Genomic DNA, 19168 nt, shown 5'->3' on the forward strand with positions numbered 1-19168 from the left:
GTGATTATTAGACATTTAGAAATAGTTGAAAAGGTTTTTTATGTAGGAAGGAACTGCAGATGCTGGGTTATACCGAAGATAGACACAAAGTGCTGGAGTAACTCAGCGGGTCAGGTAGCATCTCTGGAGGAAAAGTTTTTTGACAGGACTGAGGTATTGAAAGGACAGTGTTACAGCAGGATCCCGCCACCTCTTGTAGACCATTCGATCTCACGGGACAGCAGCAGGACCCAGAGATCAAGTGCATCGATAGAGCAGCAAAGGTTCAGTGCCACTGTGAGGTGGTGTGTTTGAGGGGTGAGTATGATAACATGGGGCATAGGTCTGGTTGATCAAGATCTCGCCCATCACCGATTGTGGCAAATGGTCAACAATCGGAAACGTTTAACTCTGTTTCGCTCATCACAAATGCTGCCTGACCCACAGCACTTTCAGTTTTTAGTTCAGTTTTCTAACATCTGCAGTATTTTTTATTGTTATTGTCATTTCTGATTGTGTTTTTTTTTGCATTGTATCAGGGTCTCTTTGTACTCTGTGGGGTGATCACTTGCTTTTACTGCTGCTGCCTCTGCTGCTGCTGCTGTAACTGCTGCTTCGGTAAATGCAAGCCTAAGCCTCCGGGAGGTGAAGAATACGAATATTATGTATCATCAGAAGACCTGGAGGAACAAATCCGCATGGACACGGACGTGGGTAAGTGCTGGTGTCAAGGTACATTTTCTTCTTTGGCTTGACAGGAAGCTCTCAAGTCGACGTTGTGCCAAAAACCTGCTGCCTTGGTTGTTTCTGAGTTTCTTAAGACAAAAGGAGAAAATGAAGGGAACCCACTCCCATTATTCGGTCTGACCGCACAGTTACAGAGTCTCCTATCACTGTAACCCAGTCTGACTATACCCTACCCGGTCCGCCACAGAGCCAGACCTGGTGTACAGACATGGCTGTTGCTGCTTTTTCCTGCACATCCAATCTCCCCAACGGTGTTCAAAACAGACACAAAAAGCTGGAGCTACTCAGCAGGTCAGGCTGCATCTCTGGAGAAAAGGAATAGGTGACGTTTCAGGATGAGACCCTTCTTCAGACGATATGCTTGGTTTCAATGGAAATGGCCACTGGGGACTCCTGCACTCTCTGCCTACTCCGTTTATATTTCCTGGTAGTCACCCATCTACTTTCTGCTGCAGTTTTGGTATGACCACCTCATTGTAACCCCTATCTATGAAGCTTTCATTTTCCTGGGCGAAACTGAGGTCATCCAGCTGCAACTCCCGTTCCCTCAAGCGGTTTGTCAAGAGCTGCAGCTGAAATCCTCAGGGGCACTGGAGGTTTTCCTGACTTTCCGCATTCTGCAGGAGGAGCATATCCGTACCCTAATTTCCATCCAGCCTGCACTCAGAGTGAAGAAGAGAGTCGCAAAATAAGACCTAACCTTATCTTGCGGTCACCTCTACTCAGCCTCCTGCCCAAAGCCTCTCAAGTCAAAGGTTCAAAACCTACCCTCAAAACACAGCCCTTGCACCTCACCACAACCGCTCCTAATAAGCCACACCACTATACCTTCACTTCTTCTTTTTGGCCGCCGTGTCTTTCAATGAAAAACAAATCATGCTTTTTTAAACCTTCCCATTGTTGCTCTGCTCTGTCCCATCTCCGGGCTGGAAACTGACTACCTCGGCAGTTCACACTGAGGTCTTTTAACTTTCCACTGCTGCCCTTACCTATCTCTAGTCCCATTGACCTGTCTGGAACCATTATCCTTTGAGACAATAATTGTTTTATCAAACTCTCTTGATTTTGCACCTTAATCTTCGATTATTATTGGATGCTTTTAGCATCTTCAACATTGGAGAGATAACAAAATGTTTACATAGAACATAGAACCCGAAGAATAGGTCCTTCTGTGCTGACCATGATGCCAATGTAAACAAATACCATCTGCCTGCACATGGTCCATATCATTCCATCTATTGCCTATTCATGTGCCTGTCCAAATGCCTTTTAAATGTTGCCATCATATATTTTCCAATCACTTCCTCTGACAGCAAGTTCCAGGGAACTACCACTTTCTGTGTAAAAAAAAGTACCTCGTAAATCTCCTTTAAACCTTTCTCCTCTCGCCTTAAATCTATACCCTCTCGTTTTCAATCTTTCCACCCTGGGAACAGTGCCTGTCTTATTACTCCTTCATTTCCAGTTCCATCCTCTAAGCTGGTGCTTCCCAACCTTTTATTAAAAGACCCATCATTTATTTTTTCACCTCTGTATTCCACAATTTGTAATAGAAAAAACTCACATGTGGTTAAAGTGCACATTGTCAGATTTTAATAACGGCCATTTTTATACATTTTGGTTCACAATGTAGAAATTACAGCAGTGTTTATGCATAGTCCCCCAATTTCAGGGCACCATAATGTTTGGGACACAGCAATGTCATGTAAATGAAAGTAGTCATGTTTAGTATTTTGTTGCATATCCTTTGCATGCAATGACTGCTTCAAGTCTGCGATTCATGGACATCACCAGTTGCTGGGTGTCTTCTCTGGTGATGCTCTGCCAGGCCTGTATTGCAGCCATCTTTAGCTTATGCTTGTTTTAAGGGCTAGTCCCCTTCAGTTTTCTCTTCAGCATATAAAAAGCATGCTCAATTGGCTTTATATAGGGTGATTGCCTTGGTCACTCAAGAATTGACCATTTTTTAGATTTTAAAAACTCCTTTGTTGCTTTAGCAGTATGTTTGGGATCATTGTCTTGCTGTAGAAAGAACCGTCGACCAATGAGTTTTGAGGCATTTGTTTGAACGAGCAGATAGGATGTGTCTATACACTTCAGAATTCATTATGCTACTACCATCAGCAGTTGTATCATCAATGAAGATAAGTGAGCCAGTACTTTCAACAGCCATACATGCCCAGGCCATAACACCCCCACCACCGTGTTTCACAGATGAGGTGGTATGCTTTGGATCTTGGGCAGTTCCTTCTCTCCTCCATACTTTGCTCTTGTCATCACTCTGATATAAGTTAATCTTCATCTCATTTGTCCACAAGACATTTTTCCAGAACTGTGGTTGCTCTTTTAAGTACTTCTTGGCAAACTATAACCTGGCCATCCTATTTTTGCGGCTTAACCAGTGGTTTGCATCTTGCAGTATAGCCTCTGTGTTTCTGTTCATGAAGTCTTCTGTGGGCAGTTGTCATAGACAAATCGACACCTGACTCCTGAAGAGTGTTTCTGATCTGTCGGACAGGTGTTTGGGGATTTTTCTTTATTATAGAGAATTCTTCTGTCATCAGCTGTCGAGGTCTTCCTTGGCCTGCCAGTCCCTTTGCGACTAGTAAGCTCAACAGTGCTCTCTTTCTTCTTCACGATGTTCCAAACAGTTGATTTCGGGAAGCCTAAGGTTTGGCTGATGTCTCTAACAGTTTTATAACACATTCATTGGCACAACTTTGGTCCTCATGTTGATAAACAGCAATAAAAGTTTCCAAATGTGATGGAAAGACTGGAGGAAAGACTAGATGCTGAGAGCTCTCTTATACTTACATTGAGGCCTCAGCTCGCCGATATGTGATTGGATCCTGAACTTTCTGACGGAGCGACCGCAGGCAGTGAGACTGGGCCCGCACCTGTCCTCCACTATCACCCTGAGCACCGGCACACCACAGGGCTGTGTACTGAGCCCCATGCTCTACTCCCTCTTCACACACGACTGTGTTCCTGCATTCGACACCAACACCATCGTGAAGTTTGCAGACGACACAACAGTGATTGGGCTGATCACCAACGGTGATGAAACAAAATACAGAGCGGAGGTGCAGAACCTGGCGGACTGGTGTGCACGTCAACTTGTCACTAAACACCTCCAAGACCAAGGAGCTGATTATTGACTTCAGGAGGTCCCATAATGGAGAATACGCCCCAATCTCCATCTACGGGGAAAGTGTGGAGAGAGTGTCCAGCTTTAAGTTTCTGGGCACTCACATTTCAGAGGACCTCGCATGGTCCACCAACACCGCTGCGCTGGTCAAGAAGGCACAGCAACGACTGTTCTTCCTGAGGACATTAAAAAAGACTGGTCTGCCCCAACAGCTGCTGACAACCTTCTACCGCTGCACCACAGAGAGCATATTAACGTATGGCATCTCTGTGTGGTATCTCAGCTGCACGGAGGCGGAGAGGAGAGCTCTTCAGCGCGTCGTCCACAGAGCGCAGAGGATTATTGGGACACAGCTACCAGCCTTGGAGGGCATCTACCACACACGATGCTTCAGGAAGGCCATCAGCATCCATAAAGACTCCTCACACCCTTGTAATGGACTGTTTGAACTACTTCCCTCCGGCAGACGTTACAAGGCCTTCTACGCCCGAACCTCCAGACTCAGGAACAGCTTCATTCCCAGAGCTATAGCGGCTCTGAACCGGCCCTGCTGAGTGCCCCCCACCCCCCCTGGACTGTCTCCCTCGGATGGTCACGTCGCACAGACACATGTGCACTTTAGTCTGTTGAACTGTTTTGACTGTTTCACTGTTCTATTACAATCCATGTTCTCGGGATATCAATATCTAAATCCAAATTTTATTAGTTATTTATGTTATGACATCGGTTGGAAGCTGCATACCAAATCTCGTTGCGCTTATGTGCAATGACAATAAAAGATATTATTATTAAACACACCTGACCAATTACAAATATATGTGAAGCCATGTATCCCAAACATTATGGTGCCCTGAAATGGGGGGACTATGTATAAACACTGCTGTAATTTCTACATGGTGAAACCAAAATGTATAAAAATGGCCTTTAATAAAATCTGACAATGTGCACTTTAACTACATGTGATTGTTTCTATTACAAATCTCAAATTGTGGAGTACGGAGGCAAATAAATAAATGATGGGTCTTTATCCCAAACATTATGGAGGGCGCTGTACAGTATTTTATTCAATTACAATCTAAATATGACATTCTTTGATTCTATGATCTCTCTTCCCAAAAAGGGTCTGTTATGAAGACATTACTAATTAATTAACAAAAATGTTGGAGAAACTCAGTGGGTGAGGCAGCATCTATGGAGCGAAGGAATAGGTGATGTTTCGGGTCGAGACCCTTCTTCTGACTGATGTGGGGGTGGGGGGGGGAAGAAGAAAGGAAAAGGCTGAGACAGTGGGTTGTGGGAGAGCTGGGAAGGGGAGGGGAAAGAGGGAGAAAGCAAGGACTACCTGAAATGTGGAGAACACCTCAGCATCCTCCACTTCAGCGCTACAATGCTGTGAACGTTGTTCTGCACTCTGCATTTTCCCTTTGTTCTACATATTGTATTTGAGTTTGGCTTGATTGTATTTATGTATAATATTATCTGGTTTGGTCAGATAACATGCAAAACAAAACATTTCACTGTACCTCTTTCAAAAATAAACCTAAATCTAAACCTATCATAAACAGGCCCAATTTGAGCCAGAGTCTCTACCAGCAAATAAGCTCATGACACTGTCCATTCTTTCACTATCTCAATCACTACTTCCCCAGCAATATGAACTCAACACCTCCTAGTTCAAAACCCTAAACTGGCCTAAGATCTACCAATTTTGCACTTCACACCACCCACAGCCAGTGTGCTTGCAAGCCTTTCCCCACTATGATCGCCCCGTGACCTACGAACTGTTACCTGTTACCTGAAACAAAGGGAGCAAATATCTCTCTTGGAGTTAAAACACATGTGTAAACATCAAGAGTCAAGTCAAGAGTGTTTTATTGTCATATGTCCCGGATGGGACAATAAAATTCTTACTTGTTGCAGCACAACCGAATATGTGAATATGTAAACATTGTATATAACGGGGAAAAAAAGAAAAAGTTCAATAAATAACAAATATCGTGCAAATAACAAATAATAATATCGTTTTTTGCAGTTCAGAGCTCATAGCTTATTCGTTGTGTTTAATAGCCTGATGGCTGTGGGGAAGAAGCTGTTCATGAACCTGGGCGTTACAGGCTTCAGGCTTCTGTACCTTTTTCCTGATGGCAGTGGTGAGATAAGTGTGTGGCCAGGTTGGTGTGGGTCCTTGATGATTTTGGCTACCTTTTTGAGGCAGCGACTACGATAGATCCCTTCGATGGAGGGGAGGTCAAAGCCGGTGATAGACTGGGCAGTGGTCACACCTTTTTGTAGTCTTTTTCACTCCTGAATGTTCAAGTTGCCGAACCAGGCCATGATGCAGCCAGTCAGAATGCTCTCTACCATGCACCTGTAGAAGTTTAGGAGAATCCTCTTCGACATTGCCGAATCTTCGTAATCTTCTCAGGAAGAGGCCGATGTCAGGCAACACCATGGTAGTTGGAGACTCCATTGTGAGAAGTACGGACAGGGGTTTCTGCGGCAACAGACGGGATTCGAGGATGGTGTGCTGCCTCCCTGGTGCCAGGATCCAGGATGTCACAGAGTGCAGAAAATCCTCAAGGGCGAAGGTGAACAGCCGGAAGTGGTACTGCATGTCGGCACAAACGATGTCGGAAAGGAGGGGATGAAGCGTGACTTTAGAGAGCTCGGAAAAGTGCTGAAAAGCAGGACATCCAGGGTCGTTTGCTTCCAATTCCTCGTGTTAGGAAGCAGGAACAGGGACCTACAGGACTGCAGGGGGCAGGGATTTAGATTCTTAGACCACTGGGATCTGTTTTGGAGTAAGGGGGAACTGTACAAAAGGGATGGATTGCACCTTAACAGGTGGGGGACCAGCATTCTGGCAGGCAGGTTTGTAACTGCTACACAGGTGGCTTTAAACTAAATAAGGGGGGGGGGGGGGGGGTCAAATGGGATAGTCAAGGATGGAGTTAAAGGGAAAGGAAGTAAAGGGATAGTTAATGACCCCAGAATTAACGGGAAAGAAAGCTCACAAAGGGATAGGAGAGTATGGCCAAGTGTAATAGGGATCGATGTGAAAGGTGAGATGCGTAAGGAATTAAAAGTATTGTATATGAATGAGCGAAGTATAAGAAGTAAAGTAGATGAGCTTGAGGCTCAGTTAGAGGTTGGTAGATATGACATTGTGGGGATTACTGAGACGTGGCTGCAGGTGGATCGGGCCTGGGAACTTAATATTCAGGGTTATATATCCTATAGAAAGGACAGGCAGGTGGGCAGAGGGGGGGGGGGGGGTAGCTCTGTTGGTGATGGATGGAATTCAGACCCTTGCGAGGGAAGACAAAGGGTCTGACGAGGTAGAGTCACTGTGGATTGAGTTGAGGAATTGCAAAGGCAAGAAGACACTAATTGGTGTTATCTACAGACCCCCAAATAGTAGCCCGGATGTAGGGTATAAGTTGCAGCAGGAGTTAAAACTGGCATGTAACAAAGGAAATGCCACTGTGGTGATGGGGGATTTCAATATGCAGATAGACTGGGAAAATCAATTTGGTTCAGGACCCCAAGAAAGAGAGTTTGTAGAATGCCTCCGAGATGGATTCTTAGAGCAGCTTGTAATGGAGCCGACCAGAGAAAAGAGAATTCTGGATTTAGTGTTGTCCAATGAACCAGATTTGATAAGAGAACTAGAGATAAAGGAAATACTTGGAGGTAGTGATCATAATATGATTAGTTTTAATCTGCAATTTGAGAAGGAGAAGATTAAATCGGAAGTGTCAGTGATGCAGTTGAACAAAGGGGACTATGAAGGCATGAGGGAGGAGCTGGCCAAGGTAGACTGGAAAGGGATCCTAGCAGGAATGACGGTGGAACAGCAATGGCAGGAATTTCTGGGCATAATCCGGAAGATGCAGGATCATTTCATTCCACAAAGGAAGAAAGATTCTAAGTGGAGTAGGAGGCAACTGTGGCTGACAAGAGAAGTTAGGGATAGAGTAGCCAGAAGCCAGAGGATTGAGAAACTTTCATAGGACAACAGAAGGAAACAAAACGGGCACTACGGGCTGAAAAGATGAAGTATGAAGGGAAGCTGGCCAGGAATATAAAGAAGGACAGTAAAAGCTTCCTTAGATATGTTAACGGAAAAAGAATAGCAAAGTCAAATGTGGGTCCCTTGAAGGCAGACACGGGTGAAATTATTATGGGAAACAAAGAAATGGCAGAAGAGTTGAACAGGTACTTCGGATCTGTCTTCACTAAGGAAGACATAAACAATCTCCCAGAAGTACTGGAAGACAGATGGTCTAAGGGGGTAGAGGAACTGAAAGAAATTTTCATTAGGCGAGAAATAGTATTGGGTAGGCTAATGGGACTGAAGGATGATAAATCCCCTGGGCCTGATAGTCTGCATCCCAGGGTCCTCAGGGAGGTGACTCTAGAAATAGTGGACGCATTGGTGATCATTTTCCAATGTTCAATAGATTCAGGATCAGTTCCTGTGGATTGGAGGATAGCTAATGTTATCCTACTTTTCAAGAAAGGAGCGAGAGAGAAAACGGGGAATTACAGACCAGTTAGCCTGACTTCGGTGGTGGGAAAGATGCTGGAGTCAATTATTAAAGAGGTAATAATGGGGCATTTGGATAGCAGTAAAAGGATTAGTCCAAGTCAGCATGGATTTATGAAAGGGAAATTATGCTTGACTAATCTTCTGGAATTTTTTGAGGATGTGATAAGTAAAATGGATGAAGGGGAGCCAGTGAATGTAGTGTATCTAGACTTTCAGAAAGCCTTTGACTGGTGACTAAAATTGGAGCACATGGTATTGGGGGTAGGGTGTTGACGTGGATAGAAAATTGGTTGGCAGACCGGAAGCAAAGAGTAGGAGTGAACGGGTCCTTTTCAGAATGGCAGGCAGTGGCGAGTGGAGTGCAACAAGGCTCGGTGTTGGGGCCGCAATTGTTTACCATATATATTAATGATTTGGAAGAGGGAATTAGGAGCAACATTAGCAAATTTGCGGATGACACAAAGCTGCGTGGCAGTGTGAACTGTGAAGCGGATGTTAGGAGGTTGCAGGGTGACCTGGGCAGGTTGAGTGAGTGGGCAGATGCGTAGCAGATGCAGTATAATATAGATAAATGTGAGGTTATCCACATTGGCGGCAAAAACAAGAGGGCAGATTATTATCTCAATGGGGTTAGGTTAGGTAAGGGGGAGGTACAGCGAGACCTGGGTGGCCTTGTACACCAGTCACTGAAAGTTGGCGTGCAGGTACAGCAGGCAGTGAAGAAAGCTAATGCAATGTTGGCCTTCATAACAAGATGATTTCAGTATAGGAGTAAAGAGGTTCTTCTGCAGTTGTATAGGGCCCTGGTAAGACCACATCTGGAGTATTGTGTACAGTTTTGGTCTCCTAATTTGAGGAAGGACATCCTTGTGATTGAGGCAGGTTCACGAGATTGATCCCTGGGATGGCGGGACTGTCATATGAGGAAAGATTGAAAAGACTAGGTTTGTATTCACTGGAGTTTAGAAGGATGAGGGGTGTTCTTATAGAAACATATAAAATTATAAAAGGACAGGACAAGTTAGATGCAGGAAAAATGTTCCCAATGTTGGTCGAGTCCAGAACCAGGGGCCACAGTCTTAGAATAAAGGGGAGGCCATTTAAGACTGAGGTGAGAAAAAACTTTTTCACCCTGAGAGTTGTGAATTTGTGGAATTCCCTGCCACAGCGGGCAGTGGAGGCCAAATCATTGGATGGATTTAAGAGAGAGTTAGATAGAGCTCTAGGGGCTAGTGGAATCAAGGGATATGGGGAGAAGGCAGGCACGGGTTATTGATTGGGGACGATCAGCCATGATCACAATGAATGGCGGTGTTGGCTCGAAGGGCCGAATGGCCTCCTCCTGCACCTATTTTCTATGTTTCTATGTTTCTATGAAGTAGAGTCGCTGATGTGCCTTCTTTACAATTGTATCGGTGTGCTGATATATGCACGCCCAGGAATTTGAAGTTATTGACTTCAGTAGCATTTATCTACTTTATCACTTCATCTAGCAGCAGCAGACTTTCACAGAAAATCTACATGCAATTGACAACACTCATTTAACACATTTATTCTGGCAGAATTTCTAAACATTAATCTTTGTCACAAATGAACAAGTATGTTTTATGCTGTCCTAGTGGTTTAGAAATTAATTCTGCCTGAGTGCTGAGTTCAGGCTCCTGTGTGGAGAAGTCCAAGTCTCACATAATACTGAGCCTGAAGCCTCATCGTCAGTTAGATACACACTCTCAGTAGCTCGCCAAAAATGGTCTCACCTGTTGGGTCAGTGTATTGAAAATCATAAAATTGCAGGTATTGCAAATCTGAAATAAAACAGAACATGCAGGTAACACTCAGGAGATCTGTAGAGTCTGTAGAACGAGAACCAGAGTTCATGTTTCAGGTCAGAAATGGCAACGAGAATAATAGATATCATATAACATAAAAGTTAGTTTTCCATTGCAGAAAAAGGTGGGGAAGACATGGTAAAACAAAGGCAATTAGGGTGAGACAAAAGGGATATTGTAGTAACTCAAAAGCACATGAAGCTGCTTTGCGTGAAGCGTTGCTAACATAAGGCTGTGGGACTCAGGCACTCAGAACCAAAGATACTAGTATATTTGCTCAGAACTGAAATGTTAACTGTTTCTCTTTCTACTGATACTGCTCCACCTGTTGGGTGTTTCCAGTATTTTCTGTTTTTATTGGGCCTTTTCAATATTAGCAGAGAAATGTTGAAGGACTGAATAGAATTTGAGAATATTAGCGGATCACGCAACCTTGTTTGGGATCGGGGCAGTAGTTTTGAGTAAGTGGGAGTGACATCTGTTACCGGGACACTTTACAAGATGGCAAAATTATTTGTGAAACCCCACCGCACACTTACACCCACGTCCACGCAGGCAATAATAATCGCCATGAAGAGTATGTGCCTGCAAGTCCATGGGCCCCGATTTAACTGCATGGACCTGGATTTCTTACTTGGCCTTGTAGTAAAGAGATGGACAGTTTGATACATCTGATTGTAGTTTTTTATAGAACAGCTACTTTCCTGTGATCAAAATCCACAAATACCTGTTCAGTCTTAGCCAGTGTATTTGCAGCAAAGGGTTGTCTTCCTGTCCTGCATTGGTTCCTCTGGAGTCACCCAAAAAGCAGTGTACATCCTCTTCCTTATACACCTACTGCTCCTCGGCAACCGTGTCTGAAGGCATTGTGTCAGGTTATACACTCTCACTGTCAATATTCGCCATCAAGCCATGGGGCGGCACAGTGGCGCAGCGGTAGAGTTGCTGCCTTACAGCGCTTTCAGCACCAGAGTCCCGGGTTGGATCCCGACTACGAGTGCTGTATGTATGAAGTTTATAGGTTCTCCCCGTGACTGCGTGGGTTTTCTCCGAGATCTTTAGTTTCCTTCCACACTCCAAAGACGTAAAAGTTTGTAGGTTGATTGGCTTTGCATTAATGTAAATTGGCCTTAGCATATATAGGATAGGGTTAATGTGCTGGGATCGTGTTAATATGCAGGGATTACTGATCGGTGCGGACTCGGTGGGCCTCCTCGCCTTTGATACTTTATTTAGCTTTAGCTTTATTTAGCTTCCATTTATGTCTGGTAATGAAATAACTCCAATATGATTTCTGATCTCCAAATGGTGCCAGGCTGGGAAATATGAATGGTGACATCTGATCTCAGGGGATTTGTACAGTACTAGATATAGTCATGCTGTGGTTAAGTTACTGGACATATATCCAGAGGCCTGTGTCATTGAGCTGGAGACATGCATTTAAAGCCCATTTAAAATCAGGTAATTTAATCAATCTGAAACAAAAACCTTGGGTAAAAGATGGGTGCGGTTAGTAGAGCTGTTGGCTTACATAGAAACATAGAAAATAGGTGCAGGAGTGGGCCATTCGGCCCTTCGAGCCTGCACCGCCATTCAATATGATCATGGCTGATCATCCAACTCAGTATCCCATCCCTGCCTTCTCTCCATACCCCCTGATCGCTTTAGCCACAAGCGCCACATCTAACTCCCTCTTAAATATAGCCAATGAACTGGCCTCAACTACCTTCTGTGGCAGAGAATTCCACAGATTCACCACTCTCTGTGTAAAAAATGATTCTTACAGTTCCAGTGAACAGGGTTCAATCCTGACCTCAATAGAGGTTCTCTGAAACTGTAAGGCAACCGCTCTACTAACTGCACCACTCTTGTACCCAAGCTTTTTGTTTCAGATATATTCAATTACTTGATGCTGTCTGAGTAGGCTTCCTCCAGGTACACCGATTTCCTCCCACATCCCAGAGGCATGTTGGCTGGAAGTTAATTGTTTAGTTTAGTTTATTGTCACGTGTACCGAGGTACAGTGAAAACCTTTTAGTTTGGCCACTGTAAATTGTCATTAATGTGGGAAGATGGTACATTGATGGCCATGTGGGGAGAATATATTACAGGGAAAATTATTGTGAGTTGGCATAGACTTGATGGGCTAAATTGCCTTTTACGTTGTATACATATGGTTTTCTTTCGTAATCACAAAATTACTAATTTGTCATCTGGTTTTGTAAATCCAATGCCTGTCCCATGTTAAAAGAAGTCCCGCACAGACACCAACCATTCCTCACTATGACTCACAGAGTAGAAGCAAGTCATCCTCAATACCGAAGGACTGGCTGAGCAACTAGAGGGAGGTAGGACATCTGCCATCAGGTGAACCCAGGCCCAGCAATGTGAATGGTTCGTAACTGTCCACAAGTTAAAGTCCTAAACCTGGACAAGACCAATTATGAAGGTATTAGATAGGAACTTGCAGAAGGTGCTTTGGAGATGCTCTTTACCGGTAATGAAATGCCTGGCTTTTAAAGATGAGATTGGAAGAGTTCAGTGAGAGAATGTTCCAATTAGAATGAAGGGCAAGATTGTTTTTGGAGTGCGGGATGACTAGGGATATCGAGGTGCCAGAGAAAAGAAAGCATATGTGTAGGAAAGAACTGCAGATGCTGGTTTAAATCGAAGATAGACACAAAATGCTGGAGTAACTCAGCGGGACAGGCCCGAGAAGGGTCGAGACCCTTCTTAACGTCACCCATTCCTTCTCTCCAGAGATGCTGGCTGTCCCGCTGAGTTACTCCAGCATTTTGTGTCTATCTCAAAAGGAAGCAGATGTTAGGTATAGGCAGATGAGATCGCAAAGCTCTTGATGAATGTATGAGTAAGAGGAAATTGTGAGGACAAAAAGAGAACACAAGATAGTTGTGGCAGACAAGATAAAGGAAAATCCTGAGATTCTACAGGTATATTAAGAGCAGGGGAGAGAATGAGATCTCTTAAGCATCAACCATGAGTGGAGCTGTAAAAGATAGGGCAAGTGTTAATTCAGTACTTCTCATTTGTATTGACTGAGGTGAAGGTCATGGAAGCAAAGGGACTGAGGAAATCAGTGGTGATGCCTTGGACTATATCTGAATTACAAAAGACTTGGTACTAGCAGTCTTAAAGAATATTAAGGTGGGTAAATCCCTGGGGCCTGACCAAATGTATCCGCAGACATTCCGGAAAGCTAGGGGAGAAATTATTGAAGCCCTGGAAATAATATTGGCACCATATTTAGTTATGGAGGAAGTACCAGAGACTAGAGGGTGGCTAATGCTGTACCTTTATTTAAGATGGTTTGCTAAGACAAGTCAAGGAACTAAATATCATGAAAGATAAGACAGAAGTAAATAGTTGGTTCCATTTCTGAAATGTCTTTACGTGGATGTTCCAGAGCAAGATGACACACACGGGGAAGGCAGAGGAAGCAGCAAACAGTTGGAGAAAGAGCTGAAAAGTTCATATTTTTCAATTAATTTTTAATATACTTTCCAACATAAAGTAAATCCCCTGGTTGGGTGTAATTCTCTGAAATACACTGGAGACCAGATTCTCAAAGTTCCCACAGTGACTTGACAGCGAGAATTTCCCAGCATAAACCATCTGTAGTTGTTTAAAGTGCTTTATAAATAAAGTTATTATTATCAATATGGATGTATTGCCACAATATTTGCAAGCAACATGTTGCCTTATAAAAGCTTTTGAAATATTTCTGATAGCCTGCCACATGATCTTTCTATTTTTAAAACTTGGAAACAGATTACTATCCATTCGCCAGCCTAAACTTCAACAGCATTGAAGTGTCAATGAGCAGACCTGCCCTGTGCAAGTTTCAGTGAGAGCGTAGGCCACTCTGCTACTCCTTGGTCAATAGTATTTAAGTTACTTGATTTGATTATGACTATTGCTGGCACCGCATTTACAATTGTCCTTGACCTTAATGTTCTTAATGTAAAGAAATGGTTTATTAGCATGGCTCTGACCGTGCGGGGTTTTTTGTTCACTTTTTCATCATGCCATTTTTGTCAATAAAGACTTACTCCGTTGGGAATGCTGGCAATTCCATACCAAACTGCCAGCTTTTAATCCACTGTAGGTGTCAAGGTGTTTTGGGCTCCCAAATTTGTCAGCCATATTGATAGTTTCACCACTCTGCTCGAATGTTGGACTCCACAGAGAGTCCAGCAGCAGAGCACTGCCATGCTGAATTTTCCAGCACTTAGACTGGGCATTCTGCTGAGCTTATAAAAAATTAAACTTGGCACAGAAATGGAATGAAGAGGAATGGCTGCAAAGGAGAAGGGGAAGCAGTAATTTTCACTTTCTGAACTAATTGAGTTTATTTAAATAGATCAGCCATGATTGAATGGCCGAGGGCCTAATTCTGCTCCAATGCCTTACGGTCTTATGGACTATTATTTTTGAGTTGTATATTGTATCCTTTCACTCTCCCTCTGTGCCTAACCCAAAAGAAGTGACTTGACCAAGTTCAATATCAAAGGATCTGGGAATCTCCATTCTTGGTGCTCTGTGTTCACTCACAGTTTCCAGAAGGGGGTTATTGGACAGAGATCTGGAGCAGAAATATTTATTTGAACAGATCAGATTTTAAACCAGGGAATTTAATGCCTTACATCTAATCAAATGGTGAATTTACTTAAATTATGTGAGGAATCCACACATTGTATTTTAAAGAGGCATCACCTCATGATAGCAACTGCAGTGTAAGACATATCACATTCAAATCCCCAGAGATATAAATCATTCTCCTTAATACATCTACTCGTATCTAGATTTTCCTGAATCAGCTCATGGAGATGCTTTATGAATTTGTTAATATTGACACAGCACAGTGGTTCATTTGAATTTTGCTTGCTTTAAAACAGGTGAGAATTTCCAAAGTAAGAAACAACATACCAATCTCGTTTATGCAATTTGCTCAACGATGGATGGTGGGGAATGTTTCTTCAGCTGTCTTGGCTGAAATGGATTCCATCAATGATTTAGCTGTGGAGCCACCCCTGAATACTTGCAGTCATCTGCGCAATGGAGACACGGTTTATTAATTATTGCAGAATGTTTTGGCCTTGTTTCCATAGGAGAAGAGAAATTATTTATTAACTGAAAATTTTGAGGGAAAATAAACTGAAATGTTTGAGGGAAAATAAAAACATGCCTTTAACACAATTGCACTTTTTATAGGCAAGAAATAAATGCAAAAATGACCAGCATAGACAATAGACAATAGGTGCAGGAGTAAGCCATTCGGCCCTTCGAGCCAGCACCGTTATTCAATGTCATCATGGCTGATCATCCATAATCAGTACCCCATTCCTGCCTTCTCTCCATATCCCTTAACTCTGCTATCCCTAAGTGCACTATCTAACTCTCTCTTGAAAGCATCCAGAGAACCAGCCTCCACTGCCCCCTGAGGCAGAGAATTCCACACTCACAGCTCTGTGTGAAATGCCAGTTCATCAGATAGATAAGGGTCCCGACCCAAAATGTCACCCATCCTTTTTCTCCAGAAGTGCTGTCTGATCCGCTGAGTTACTCCTGCACTTTGTGTTTACTGCGGTATATACCAGCATCTGCAGTTCCTTTCTGTACACTGCTGGTTGATCAGAATGGCTTGGTTTTGCTGAAGCGTGCAGTAAAATCTTCTGTTAACTTTTGGATATTTCCAAGCATACAGTATCCACACTCACACCAGTTTAATGTGCTAATGCCGCCGTCCTTGTTGCTTTGTAGTTGCAGATGGAGAGGCTCCAATCGTTCTTCAGCCAACAAACGCAAATGAGAAAACTCAGCTGATTAAGGACAGTCGGCGAACCTACAACACAGATGGGTAGAACCTGAGAGGACGGGAAGTTGAGCTGAAATTCCATGCAACCTTTACACTAGGATGTGCCTTGGAGAGAGGTTGCAGTTTTCATTTGGAAAATTAAGCCATCAGCTACCGACGTTTAGTCACTTAAAAGACACCGTCAATTGTTTCCAGCAGTTTAAAGAATTGATCTACAACATCAGTCTAATATTGCTCTGGACACTTCAATAACAAATTGCATTTTTTCTCATTTTGATCTTATAACATTATCGGGAAATAAGCAGTCATTTATTTTTAATTATTCTGGTGAATAATGTGTTTAATGTACTTCAACAGCCCAACCCCTCCTCAAATTAATTGTCAGGCTTTGTACAACATGTAACCGATTTCATCGTTTTGGGTAAGACAATATATTTATTAAACAGACTCCAACAATACCGGAAGAGAAAACTGACTCACTTCTTTCCACTTTACTCATTACCCTAACAGAAAGTTGGAATTGAATCGTCTGCTACTAAATATTTCAGCAGGTCCGTTGCTTATAACTGCATTCTCTGTCTGTGCAATATTGGCACTGTTTGTCTAAAACCAATAGACATACTCATTGGTTTAGTGCTGCTAAAAATTGGGTTTCAAATGCAAGTAGACAGATTGGATGATCCATGTCAATAAACAATGCTAAAGATTTTAGCAGGGTGCTTCAGGTCAAAATAAAAGTTCATTAAAATAATTTTAATAAATGCAATACAGAAATGGTTTGATGTGGCTTTATAGCATGTTCTGTAATGTATTTCCAACTGATCTCAACTGTAACTTTGCCTGTCATCTGCATGTCTGCTCTGTAAATTTAGGATGCTGTATTTTAGCTTTAATAAGCTACACATTTCTCAAATACCTGTTACTAAAAGGAATATTTTTTTTATTTTGTGTGTAACAGAATTAGACTAATATTGAAAGCTTTCTAAAGATTGTAATTGCTGTATTTATAGAGCTATTGTATTTCTGGAACAAAACTGTATTATGTTTTGTTGTTAATATCTCTGAAATCTAAAGTCTAAATGTCTGCTCTCTTAAAATCAAATAGAAGAGCATTCTTTCAAAGGCTGGATTTATATATATTTATGTTCTTTGTTGTTACTTATATTGTACATATCCTATTAGTTTTCACAAACCCTAGTTAACCACTTTTCTTTGCTTTGAGCAATGTGAAAGCATCATCTGTTATTCAACTGTGAAGGAAGAGTGAATTTGTAGTTTAGGATATTTTAATATTGGTTCATATTATACAACACATTCCCCTTGTAAGTTACTACTCTTGGCTGCAGTACTTCACAGATTCCAAGATTATCTTGTTTCTCCCTCTCTTCCAAGACTTGAAATTGTAAAAGTCTGGAATGCTTTTGGAAACCTATATCCTGCACTATATTTGGCTACATTGCTTGGCACAACTATTTTAAAGTTCCACTGATTAGGAACTTTGCATTCAATGCTGGTCTTTATCATTTCTTCCCACGTAAGCCTTGAAATGTTGCAGCCCTGTTTCTGAGAAGAAATCACAAGCTTTACAGTTACTCAAAGAAAATTTGTTTAAATGTTGCAAATATGATTTTTTTTTTTAAATTTTCAAATATTCATGCTTCCTGCATTCCTGAGCATTTCCAGTACTTTCTATTTTGTGCCCTATAATTAATTGTATCATTTCTGAGATGATGATTCCTGATTATATTATTTTGACTAGAGTTTATCCGTCAACAAATATAAATATAAATAAAAAATAAGAATCTGCTTAGGTATAAATATAAAGCACAGTCCTCAGAGCTATTAGCATGGCGAATAAACAATTATTTATATAAAAAAGGTGAAAAAAAGGAATGTCTGAAAGAACTTTTGAAGTAATCACTTAAAGCAATATTTATTTTCGAGTCATAGATTAACCCAACACAAAAACAGGCCCTTCGGCCCAATTTATCCAAGCTGACCGAGGTGCCCCATCTAAACTAGTCCCATTCACCTGTGGATTACTCCTATCATTCTAAACTTTTCCTATCTACGTACGTGTCCAAATGTTTTTTAAATGTTGCTATTGTACCTGCCTCAACGACTTCCTTTGGCAGCTTCTTCCATATGTCAACCACCATCTTTGTAAAAACGTTGCCCCTCGAGTTCCTGTTAAATATGTTCCCTCTTATCTTAAACCTATGCTTTCTAATTCTTGATTCTCATACCATGGGAAGAAGACTTTGACCATTCACCAACCTCTTCCTATAGCTCTAGCCCTCAAGTCCTGACAACATTCTCGTGGATCTTCTCTTTCCAGCTTATCTTTTCTATCGCAGGGTGATCAAAACTGAATACAATACTTCTATATTCAATGCCCTGACTGATGAAGGCCAACATGCCAAAAACCTTCTTCACTGCTGCCACTTTCATGAAACTATGCATTTGAGGGAAATATGTATTTATTTTACTTTTGCATTTCATGTTTAACCTAATGTTTCTGTTCTGCTTAACAAAAATACATAACCACCAAAAAAAGGAAAGACAAATTTAATCAGGAATATTATTTAAAATATATGGCTGGATTGGATGACAATAATTAGGTATATTTCAGTATTTATGTTTTGTGTACACATTGCCTATGTTAAAGAATATTATTAAAAAGGTTACTGTTCTAAAAAGCTTGTACTTGCTCAATGCTGACTAGAAATCTCATAATTGAATGTCTACGTTTCTTTCCCTGATTAAGTTAGTAAATGTTCTCAATGTGTTTTCCATGTCCATAGCTTCATAACAAGAGTGTATATTGAAATTTGAATATGAAGAATTCTGCGCCTGGCGCTCTTACTGTTAATTAATCAAAACATTTTTTGCTCCCTTTGATTTCCATATTGCACTCTTAGAACAAGATTCTGATGCACACATCTCTATCCATAAAATATATATTCATGTCCCTGTTTAGGACATTGTATATCTTTGTTTGGGAAAATGTCCTGCAGAACGTGTGTGTTTAATATTCCCAGATGTTCTACATGGTTAGTGAGTTCACTACACCCAGA

At 41.9% G+C, this 19168-nt stretch overlaps 1 protein-coding gene across 1 annotated transcript in view; it reads left to right on the forward strand.

The window, feature by feature from the left end:
- The window catches only part of dnajc5b (DnaJ heat shock protein family (Hsp40) member C5 beta), a 56174-nt gene extending 37384 nt beyond the window's left edge, over nt 1-18790 (forward strand). Inside the window, exons 4-5 of the mRNA XM_033019809.1 lie at nt 519-693; nt 16037-18790. Of these exons, the coding sequence (XP_032875700.1) occupies nt 519-693; nt 16037-16137 (276 nt within the window). The 3' untranslated portion in view covers nt 16138-18790. The remainder of the gene's footprint in view (nt 1-518; nt 694-16036) is intronic.
- Nucleotides 18791-19168: the final 378 nt, after the last annotated feature.

Source organism: Amblyraja radiata, chromosome 4 (genome assembly GCF_010909765.2).
Source record: "Amblyraja radiata isolate CabotCenter1 chromosome 4, sAmbRad1.1.pri, whole genome shotgun sequence".
Classification (NCBI taxonomy): Eukaryota; Metazoa; Chordata; class Chondrichthyes; order Rajiformes; family Rajidae; genus Amblyraja; species Amblyraja radiata.